Here is a 12,455-nt window from a genome sequence, read left to right on the forward strand (position 1 = left end):
GTGGTCTTTGGTCGTATTGTTGTCTCTATCACACATTCCCCATTCTCAATTCTACCGTTCCCGCTACTGCCCAAAACCAAAAGATCAAGGCTAGAGAATACTTCAACCGTCAGAAGGAAGCCAGGTATGCAATCAGTGTAAACATTTCACACCAAGTACAAAGATAATTCAATGAGGTTTATCATCAATACGGATATAGCCACCAGCCCATACAAAGATCAAAAGGCCTGTCATCGTCTTTCTTACAACACCTCGGCTACAGAAAGAGGAAAGAGAGTATCATGATTGATTTTGATGAGGGATTTAACATTGACGACCTTGAACTACAACACACACCACCGTCAAAAACAACCTAACAACGCCATGAAAAATAAAGCCAATTGTTTTCATATAACTTTATACTTTCTACATGTTGTACTTATCAATAATGTTGACTTTGATTAAATGTATCATATTTATTGGATTTTTCTGCAATAGACTTACTACCATTAACTAAACTCAACTAAAGTTTATGACTGATTTATTTACAATATGATACTACATGGTCAGTCGTACATAAACACAAAGTACAGGATTATAAAAAACAAGTCGTGAAACATCAACCAATTGCAATATCAAAGTGCTGTGATTTCCTTCACAAAAATTAGTATCAAACTGGCGTAGTCGATGTATAAGACAAATGTATGTGCAAATGAGAAGATTTTTGTAATAACCAGGTTGATTTCAAACAAATGAGTTCAAGCAGAATGGCTGTTTTATCTTTTGCATTCTCATGTTTTAGTGATTGCTGCTTTATATCTTTTTTCATATCTACTAAAACATTGAAGTGATGCATATACGTCGGAACTTAATCGAAATGACTTATTTACAGTCACCATAAAAGTCGTTTATCTACACCAATTCTTTCAGTCTTCAATCGAAAAACTATTAACAAATCAAAGCACTTTATTTGTATTGAATGTCATTACAGTATCAGTGATAAAAGTGTAAAAAAAAAAAAAATAAGATAACATGTTCCACCCTTCCTTGATATCATGTTGTTAGTACACACCACAACATTACAGAATGGGAATTATCTACTAAAAGACTAAAAGAGTTGCTTCATTTTGTGTGTAATGTACCTCATTATGTAATTTAAAAACATAGCATTGTCATTGAATAGTTGTGTTGCGTTGTTGTGCGTTGAGCAATGAATAAAACCCATATCACATTGTCAGTTATAAATCCGCCTGTATGTCTGTCACATATTTGTTTCGTTATCTAACATAAACTGCTAATCAGACCAGGAATTGTGTACCTTGACTTTGTGATAATTGCTGTGTCAAGACAAAAACCTGACGTGACTTTGTGTCGATGGCTTTTTCAAGGTGAAAACCCGACGTAACTTTGTGATAATTGTTTTGTAGAGGTGAAAAACAGACGTGACTTTGTGAAGATGTCTTAGTTATGGTGAAACACCGACGTGACTTTGTGATAATGGCTTTGTAGAGGTGAAAACTAGAGGTGACTTTGTGATGATGGCTTTGTCAATGTGAAAAACCGACGTGACTTGGTGATTTGTCGTTTTGTGTAGGTAAAAATCCGACGTGACTTTATGATTGGTGGTTTTGTGAAGGTAAAATTTCGACGTGACTTTGTGATTGATGATTTGTGAATGTAAAAACTCGTGTAAAAGTAAACCAATATATGTCAAGGTACAGCCTTCAACAGTCCATATGCAGTAATCAACATAGTTATAATGTCCTTAAAATGTACCAAAAACAAGATCGCAGTTTATGTCTATGTCCAAGTCGTTCCCTCAGTTACAGATACACCTTCTTCTATCAAGAGATATTATTTTACCTCTTCGACAACAAACAAATACTACATCACTGGGTGTGTCGTAGTGCCATATTTTACCGCGATTACCAATAGTTGCATCAGCTCTGTCACATTTACTTCCAAATAAACATCCCATCTGGTATCCTATCGAAAATAAAATATATTGTTTATCAAAACCAGTCTTTTACCTAGTTTTGTGTGGACGTAGCACGCGTCTGGCGTAAACAAATAATTTTTAACCTGTTACCTTATGATGGCTATTATTCGTTTGTTTCTCTATCCTATAATTTCGCACATTTATTTATTGTAGCCCTGTCGTGTAATGTTGTCATTCTAATGTTATAATTAACACTGCCATTAAGGCGGGAGGTTTAGCATGCCACAAAACTAGGTTCATCCCATCTTTTTTTTTCATGAAATGACCTGTACCAAGTCAGGAAAATGGCCATTGTTACATTATAATTCGTTTCTGTGTGTTTTACATTTCAGTGTTGTGTCTCTGTTGTGTTATAGTGTTCTTTTATATTTGATACGTTTCCCGCAGTTTTAGTTTGTTACCCGGATTTGGTTTTTCTCTATCGATTTATGAATTTTGAACAGCGGTATACCACTGTTGCCTTTATTTATGTGTTGAATAGAATATTTCTCGTCCTTTTCCTAAAAAAAAATAATCGGACGATATTAAGACCTTGCTGATAAATATTCCGTTTCGACTTCACAAATAATACACGATGGTCATGAAGTATATATTATAGGTACTGACGTTTTTTTATAATCTTAATTAAGTCTTTTGTATTATTTTTATTGTCTTTATAAATTATTACTTTTACCATTTAGTATACTTTGGTAATATCGATGAGACGTGTCTCGTTTCTTAAACATGCCGTCATTGTGTTATTGTGCAATGGTAATTTTTTGTATTCTTATCTTTTGTCTTTGCTTACGTGCTTTGAATATATATGCCTTTTATATGATAGTTGTTATCCATTGGTTTATAATGTGTTAGAGCTTTAGATTTTGCATTAGATTAGGGACTTCCATTTTGAATTTTCCTCGGAGTTATGTACTTGAACACTATAATCATATTCACCATAAAAAGTGGATCATATAACCAGAAACATTTCCATTTCATCCTTTCTGCAATAACTGTAATATTCTATTTAGCGGTGACAAAATGCAACAGTGAACTATTTAAACGATAAATTGACAGTCTTAAATTTAGAGAAAAAAAAACAACTAATAATGTTAAAGTATGACCTACCATGCAAAAAGGCAACAACCTCGCATGTCCTTATAATAGTATATATCAGATTATAGATATAGTCAATGGATTGCACATGCTATTTTCAAATGGCTAAGTGTGTGGAAATTTTCAGTTTAAGTTTCGATTTTGATTTTCCGTAACTATATATTGATTCGGTTTTTTCAGCCAACATATTGTAATTAAACGTCAGTACAAAACACAAACTCGTCACTATACACAAACATGAAGGTATTACAAATCTCACTTATTTTGTGGGTTATAATTTTACTATCTTCGTGTTCCGCAGAGGAGAGCTGTAGTTTACAGTCAGGTAAGACATTCAAATATTTATTTTTCAAAAAAGAAAACATATATTATGTATCATTTTTTTTACGCTTTTGAATTATTCCGTCTATATGATATACATATATATCTATATATCTATAGTTAAGCACTTGACCAACTGTATACTAGGAGAAAATAGTTAATTCAATATAACTGAGCTCCAAGGAAAATTCAACAACGGAAAGTCCTATACTAAATGGCATAATAAAATGCTCAAACACTTCAAACGAATATAGATATATGCGTGATCCACAAAAAGTGCACCCAAAAGATTGAATGAAGAATATTAAGGCTTTTTCGTCCGCCAGTAAAACCTTTGTTACATTGAGATACTTTAAGACTATGCAGGATATATTCATAATTAACACAGCTTGTTATGGTCGCCAATGGTTGTCAATTTGACAATTCTCCCACATAGCCCATTCAACAGCTTTACGTCGGCAAGCGGACTTCAACTATGAGTCGAAACAACATAGAAAGCTTTAAGAGGTCATAAAAAGACAAATATAACAGATTTCAAACGAGATAACTAACGACTTGATTAAGAAAAAAATACGAATTTAGTTGAAATGTACATGAAAGTATATTTTTTTTTAAAACTTTACAGTAAATTTAATGTTTATCAGAAATTCAAAAATATGTTTTCCTTTTCTTAGATTACAGTATGGTTTTCATCAAAGATGGAAATCAGAATATTCTTTTACATAAAAAAAGGAAACAAAAACAGAGCCCCCTCCCCCCCCCCCCCCCCCCCCCCCCATTTTTTCACCAAGTGCTTACTTCATAGCTATCTAAATGCATTGGTCAAATGGCGAGTGAGTGTTTGTAATGGGACACAAACAAATGGTCGGCAAGACCATTTGAATATGAATATATACATTTTAGTAAAATCAGTAATGGTGACCTCTTTACAATGTACAACAACTTTCGTTAATTGTTACAATTTAAATGTATTAATATGGGTTTTCCCCGGTTATAAATAGTCTACATTATGGAATTTTCCGTCTGTAACAGTTATAAATAGTATGAGCAAAATGGAAAATTGAAAGTATTTGCATCGAAAGCGAAAACAAAATTTAATTAAAAACAAATTGTTGAATTGAAATTAAAGATTCGTGCTTCTGTATAATTATATTATTCATTGAAATAAATAGTTTAATCCTACAATTCTTTTACACATGAATAAAATTAATACATTTTAATTCATGTAATCATACTTGTTCAGAATAACAATATTAATTGAAATGTTTGAATTAAAATGTCTTTAGATTGTAAATGTAGGATGTTTTGTATACCGTATATATATTCCATGACTCCATGAAATTAATTCTATTACTTTGTAAGGACTGAAAATATAACATACCCCAGGTAGGATGTTCTATGGATTTATCGTGCTTAAGAGTGAATATGTATATTTTCACTGGAAAACCTTGCAAAAGAAAATCGTAGAAGCGTAAAAAAAAAATGCCTCATACAAATTAAAAACCAGTTATTAGCCTGCAACAAATAATGTTTAACGTTTATTATCTTTTATATTCAAAATATAATTTTCGAGAGTTCTGATTTTCACCGTGAAGCATTTACTGGTTAAACAAAATGCACCGTTTCAGTCAAGGTCATTGTTAAATTCAAAACAGACTTGCATTTAACTTCCCCGAAGAAATATAAACGGGAATGTGGACTTCGAACAATTCAATGAAATGCCACACTGTTTCTCTTTCATAATTTCATTCAAACGATTCCTTTTTTTTTTTATAGAAAAGGTTGCAGATAGTGATATCCGTCACTGTTCACAAAAGAAGAGTGAAGATATAGGTATGTATCGAAAACACACAAGTTAAATTTCCTTCAAATTTCAAATATATATCAGGCAAACCAAACACATTTGAATAGAGGTCCTCGTTCTGATTCGCTCGAAACAAAAACAAATAATTATGACATTGCAGAATACAGAAAACAAAACAGAACCTTATAAATTAATGTTAGTTATAATAAAACAAAACATAACATCTTAGGCAAACTGTTGCGTTAGAGACTTTCAATCTAAATAGTATGATTATATTCTGAATATGTCAATATGAAAATATGAAAACTAAAAGCATAACACCAATTGGGGTTCTTACAAATACAGCATACAATTTAAGTTGCAACAGTTGTACCTTTTTACAATAATATGTTTAAATGATAAATTGCAAATATATCAACTTAAAAAAAATACGGTTTCAATGTTCTCATTATATTTTATTAAACCAAGAAGCTACTTTTTTTAATTTAATCTGTTTTACAATGCCGGAATATTCTAAGTAACTACAATATTCAGAATAGGATTTGTTCATTGGTGAAGGCTATTTGATTACCTGCACTTGAATATTTGGCAGTAATACCACATCATATAGTTCTACAACCCTGATTTCCCAGTTGCCTTATGTATACATTAGTTTTAGTTAAAATTATGGCGAAGATATATCTTGCAAGTTCATAAGTAAAGTGATGCATGCTTGCCATATCATAAAACGTAAACAGACGTTCAGTACCTGCGCCGGTTTCTTCTGGGAAATATTTTTGATAATATTCTTCGTTTTTAGGTATAACTGAAAATGAACGCAGAATATTGCTAATAGGCCGGACTGGAGTCGGTAAAAGTACTACTGGAAACACAATACTGGGGAGTGACGTTTTTCATGCAGACACTTCGGGCGAGTCAGTCACGAGAAAGACGGAATATGCGCGCTCACTGCGTTACGGGAGAAATCTTTTAGTTGTTGACACTCCGGGATTGTTTGATACAAGTATACCTAATAATGAAACTATGAAAGAAATTGCACAATGTTATAGCCAAACAGCTCCGGGTTTACATGCTATTATTTTTGTTACTGAGCTCGAGATTGGACGTTTCACCAAACAAGAAAAAGATACATTTGACTTTTTTCTCACTCATCTTGGAAAAGAGGTCATTGATTACATGATTGTAGCTTTTACTGGAAAAGATAGACTAGATCATAAAAAACGTACAATTAAGCAGTTTGTTTCCAATTTAAAAGATGAGTCGGATCTTAGGTGGTTGTTGAATCGGACCGAATACCGATATACAGCGTTTGGATATGGCGGTAATCGTGCTGATCGTGAGGCAGAAGTTATCGAACTTCTTGAAATGGTTGACGACCTTGTCAAAGAAAACGACGGGAAATATTATACAAATGACATGTATGAAATAAATGAGAAAGTATTAAAATAACGATGGGAAGAAGAAAAACGAAAAGAAACAGAAAAACTTGAAAAGGAAATACAATCAGCTAAGAAATCTGCACAAAACGAGTTTGAAGAAAAACAAAGGGAACTTGAGAAAAGTTTTGAAGAACAGAAGATTGAACATGAAAATAATATGAAAATATTGAATGCCAAATTCAAAGAACAAGAATCCGATATTGTGAAGCTAAAAGACAAACATAAGCAGGACCTTGATGAAATGCGGAGATACATAGAACTAAGAGAAATGGCATTAACAGTTCGTCGTATTGAAACGGAAAGAGACATTGAAATAAGGTTGCGAGAAGAAGCTGAAAGAAAATTGATCGATAAAGAAATGACGCTTCGAGAGGAATACAGATCTGATTCTGGCTTTTTTGAGCAGGCTCTCATGGCAACAGGGAAGGCTATAGGAGCTGTTGTAGACGCTGTTAAGGGTGTTTTTAGTTTTTTCGGAAGTTTTTTTAAAGGATATAAAGCCTTGAGAAAAGTCATATTTTTTTTCATAGCAATATGTACCTTCCGTAAAAAAACCAAATTGTTCTGAAAAAAAAAATCAAGCACACTATCAAAGAGGGGGTGAGATACCAGAGTGACAGTCAAACTCATAGGTTGATATTAAACTGACAACGCCATGGCTAAAACAAAAAAGCAAACAATAATGCGGGTCTTTATAACGTCCTTTCCCATATAGAAGGGATCGTCTATATCCCTTTTCTTTTAACGTTCCATAAGCGTCTTAGTCATCGTCGTTGTGCAGGATAAATTAGAAATAATGTTTGTCCTGTATTTTCCTTTATCTCAATGCCCTAATGGTAGAGTTGCTTATCATAAGAATTAAATTTGCCGAATAATCTGAAATAGTCTGAAACAGTCTAAACATATTCTCAACCTGTACTCCTCCTTTTTCTGACTTCAATAATCGACCAAAGGTCTGAACAATCATCCTCCACTCTGAACCTTACTTGACCAACTAATATCTGGTTTTGTTAAAAACAAAATTGATTCAAAATGTTAAAACAAATTTCTTTTTAACTGACATGACGACAGCAACAACAGTTTCATATTAACAATTTGTCAAATATAGATAGTTAAATCAAATTATCTTTTATCATAATTACATTATATCAGTTTTAAATTTTTTTATCTGTTTTTTTTAGAAGAATAGATTTTGTTTTACTAAAAAAACACATTTATACTGCAGGAAGTTAAATCTTATCACGATGATCTTGTTTGAAATTTGTTTTTTTACAGTGACTTGACTGTTAGTGTTGCCCTCCACCAATTGCAATTCATTTTAAAATTTTGACCAAACTGCAATTTGTTTTATTAAACCAAATTTTTCAACTGGTCAGAAATTTGAAAAAATTGTTTTAGTCAAAATGTGAAAGTGCAAAGTGATAAAATAAAACATACTTACAATCCTATAAGACTTTAACTCCACTGTATTGATGTAATACCTATATCAGTCTATCAATCTGTATAGTTATAGTAAAGCCATTACCATACTTAAGGTGAACTGTTTTATTTTGAATTGCTATAAAAATGTCCAAACTAAGCTATCATAAAGCTTTTCTTTCGAAAAGTATTCTATACTCATAAGAATCACAAATTATGTGAATAAAAACATTTCATATTCAGTAAAATATGTGTGAAATTAAAATATGTTTGTAGGAAGTTTCCTTGGGGGAGGTAATCGTTTTTTTCGTTTCAAAAAGTCTTTATTCAAAAGAATAGTATTTTAGGTTATCTCCCTAAGGAAACTTATCAATATCGTATTGTTATTTCACACATATTTTACTGAATATATGATGTATTATTTTAAATGATATATGATTTTTTATAAATTTCAAATCCTTTTCAAAAGAAAAACTTTATAAAAGCTTAGTTTGGACAATTGTATAGCAATTCAAAATAAAACAGTTCATTTTTAGTATGGAAATGGCTATACTTTAACTATACATATTGATAAACTTATTTAGACTTATAGGATTGGTAGTATGTTTTATTTTATCACCTTGCACTTTCACATTTTGACTGAACAATTTGTTCAAATTTCTGACCCGTTGAACAATTTGGTTTTATAAAACAAAATGAAATTTGGTCAAAATTTTGAATGAATTGCAATTGGTGGAGAGCAACACTAACAGTCAATTCACTGTAACTTAATTTTCCCAAATTTCATAAAAAGAACTACATAGGTTTTATGTTTACATAGAATAGTTATAGAATTATCTTTGAATGAAGTAACAACAGTCGACAAACCTATTGAAATTGCTTAACCGTAAATTAGAAATATATCTATTATTATAATTTGGAATATATATGTTATATACATGTATATCAAAAAGGGATACAAATTAAAGAAATCGATAAAAAAAAATGATTAGTGATGAAGTATAAAGTATCGTCTCTTGCTTGTGACAAACTCATTAAAAAGATCACATCTTGTCAGAGAGTATAACATTCAAAATGACATTAATTCAAAGTTGTATTCTTCTGTTTAACTAAAATCTCAAGGCCTTTTCAATAAAGCAGATAAAATATTTAATATCTATTATCACAAAAAATGTTATATGCATTTATAATTAGTTAAACTCAATTGACACCATAAATCTATACTAGGCTTAAGTTGATGGTGAAAATTGTCCAGTAACCATAACATATATCTAAGGCCAAAGCAGTTTAATTCTTTGTTCGACGAACCCTCCCGGACCTATTTTTAAAAAAGATTTTTTTTTAATTTTGATATTCCTGCTTCCCACATCCGGAAATGTAATCATGTCCTTTTCCCGCACCCATATTTTGGTTAATATTATAAAAAGATAGCAACTTTTGTTTTTCAAATCACAGTCTAACCTGTATATATCGATTTAAAACCTATTAGCACCCAGCACACTGTGCAAATATCTGTGAGAAATTTGTTTCAGCCTAAAACCAATTCATTCCAAGTGGGAGTGCTCCGAGATAAATATATAACGGGGGAAATTACCTGTACAGAACACTACATTTGTTTCTTTACCTCTTACTTATATTCCCTATCAAATGTTCGTTGTTAGAATAAATTACAAAGAACTTCGGAAGGAAAAGAGTTGCCTTAAACTGCAATTATATTGTATGCTGTTGAAACAAAACTATCCATAGCCGCTGCATGTTTCTGCACCGGTCCTGATTGATTCAGGGGCCTGTCGTTCAGCAGTTACCGTTTGTTGATGTGGTTCATTTGTATTTTTCCGTTTGAATTTATAGATTATATCGTTGGTTTTCCTGTTCGAATTGTGTACACTAATAATTTTGGGGTCCCTTACAGCTTGCTGGTTGGTCTGGATCAAAGCTGATGTGTGAAAGGCCGTACTTAGACTGGTCTTTATTAGTGTCAGGTTGGGAACAATCCTCTCTCAGACAAGGGGTTATTTTACTATTGTAAAAAAGAAAATAGAAATACCAAGGATTTGTATAGTGCTACTATACAAAAGCTTTGACAACTTGAATTTTTTACTCAAAAGAGGAGAAATACATCACATCTAAACAACTTTTTTAAAGGAGGGTCCACTTATTTTGAATAATATTAAACTGTTAAAGTAAACGTGTTAGCATGGTTAAAGTCCAGGAATATTACAAAATTATTGGACATGTTTTAACCATTTAATACCAGATATATACATATATAGTTCAGTGTGAAAATGTGTGCCCTTTTGTACTAAAAAGTGATTTTTTCACAAATATATATATAATATATAATTATGGCCCGTTGAAATATATAAAATTGTCAACACGAGGAGGCTATTTCAATGAGGGCGCAGCCCGAAGTGAAATAACGTTTAAGGGTTGACAATTTTGGATATTCATCGATTCTAAGGGGCCACAATTGTTTTATTATACCGAACTAACAGTGGGAAGGCCTTTCGAACACGTTCTATATAACTTTTCATAACGAAGACAAGCTGACGTTTGAAAATACATATTTGTTTTAGAATTTCTAGAATGTACAACAAAGGTAGAATATTTTTGTAAAATATTGATGGCCCTGAAAAGGACTGTTACTTGATAAAAGATATCATCAGCTGCTAGCACTCTATTCATGTATAATGTCTTATTTCCTCGTCTCTCGGTGTCCTGTCAGTGTGACGTGAACGCTGCCATCTTGTTTATTTACGTCTGTGACGTTATTTTTATGGGAGATAACTCGAGTGCAAATCTAGCAACTAAAAAGGTTATTCGCCGGTGAATATTAGGGTTAATCACCGCTGGTGTAAATTTTTAGGGTTATTCGTCGTGCGTACCTGTTGATGAACAGGAAAATACTCCATAAATTAAAGAAATGTCAAAGTACACATGATAAATCAAGTTGTAATATTGTCATAACCTATTATTTAATGTTTACAAAAAAAATATATTCACTCAACTTTACTTTACAAACTTTGCAAATCAATTATTTAAATTGATAATACTCATTATTGGGATACCTAGTTTTTAACCTGTGTCCGATGACTTTCCCTGCTTACCAAATTAGCCGACATGGCTAAAAATAGAATATAGGGGTAAATGCATATTTTTGTCTAAAATCATAATTATCTTGTAAACCGCTGTTTAAAGAGCACATGTTTATCTGACCTTAGCTATATTATTAACAATGATAAGTTCTACCTTAAGGGTTTTTTTTCAAATAAAAACTATCAAAGGACTCTTTTATTTCCCTGCATTTTTTATCTTCTTTTACATTTTAGCCATATATTTCAAAAATTATAATAAATACATGAAAACTATAATTTATAGATAGAACCTTTAATAAAGAAAACGGATCAGCAAGAGTATATCTACAAATAAGAAAGTATAGATGAAATTTTCAGTTATATATTAAAAAATTTTGCCTTTGAATGACGATTTTCAAATCCTTTTTTATGCAAAATCAATAGACGAAATATGAAAACTCCAAACAAATAAATCTTCAGTAATTGAACAAAATTTACAAAAAAGATATCTATGTGATGAATTATGTTCTAGTCTAAACTGATAAAGAGTGGTCAGTAATCACCATACACATAGATCATGTAAGCAGCACATGCTTAATATCAATTTAGTTATGGAAAAAATACCATACAACTAAATGGTATAGCTATTCATCTATGCATTTTCACTATCCTATATTCTGTCATTGGACAAGTTCACCGAAACATTGATTTTATTTTACATAAGGTGGCGGAGTTAAACATGTTAACGCGAACCCAACCCTCCCAATAACCTGGGACAGTGGGCATGACTGTTCAACATAAGAACGAACTCAGTTGAAAAAAGGCTTAACTCATCAGATGGACAAACATACTGGAAAACCATGTACGGAGAGGAAACATACACAAATTCAAAATTACAATATAAAAGAGAAAATGTGGTATGATTTCCAATGAGCCAACTTTCCACAAGAGAACAAAATGGCACAGAAATTAACAACTACATGTACAGTTCACCGTACGGCTTTCGACAATGACAATGAATGAGCAAAGTCCTTATCGCATAGTAAGCTATAAAAGGCCCCGAAATGACAATATAAAACAATTCAAACGAGAAATCTAACGGCCTCATTTATTAAAAATAAAATGAACGAAAAACAAATATGTAACACCAAAAAAAATGACAACCACTGAATTACAGGCTCCTGATTTGGGACAGGCACATATATACATAATGTGGCGGGGTTAAACATGTAAGCGGGATTCCAATCCTCCCACTAGCATGTGACAGTGGTATTACAGTTTAACATAAGAACAACCTAAATACAAATCTATAGAAAAAGGCTTAAATT

At 31.9% G+C, this 12,455-nt stretch overlaps 1 protein-coding gene across 1 annotated transcript; it reads left to right on the top strand.

Annotated features, from left to right (window-relative positions):
• Nucleotides 1-3,280: 3,280 nt before the first annotated feature.
• Nucleotides 3,281-6,644, top strand: LOC134727762 (GTPase IMAP family member 4-like). The gene is made up of 3 exons (XM_063592149.1): nt 3,281-3,395; nt 5,168-5,224; nt 5,995-6,644. The coding sequence occupies exons 1-3, from the start codon at nt 3,308-3,310 to the stop codon at nt 6,642-6,644; spliced, it is 795 nt and encodes a 264-aa protein (XP_063448219.1). The 5' UTR covers nt 3,281-3,307.
• Nucleotides 6,645-12,455: the final 5,811 nt, after the last annotated feature.

Source organism: Mytilus trossulus, chromosome 8, assembly GCF_036588685.1.
Source record: "Mytilus trossulus isolate FHL-02 chromosome 8, PNRI_Mtr1.1.1.hap1, whole genome shotgun sequence".
NCBI classification, from domain to species: Eukaryota; Metazoa; Mollusca; class Bivalvia; order Mytilida; family Mytilidae; genus Mytilus; species Mytilus trossulus.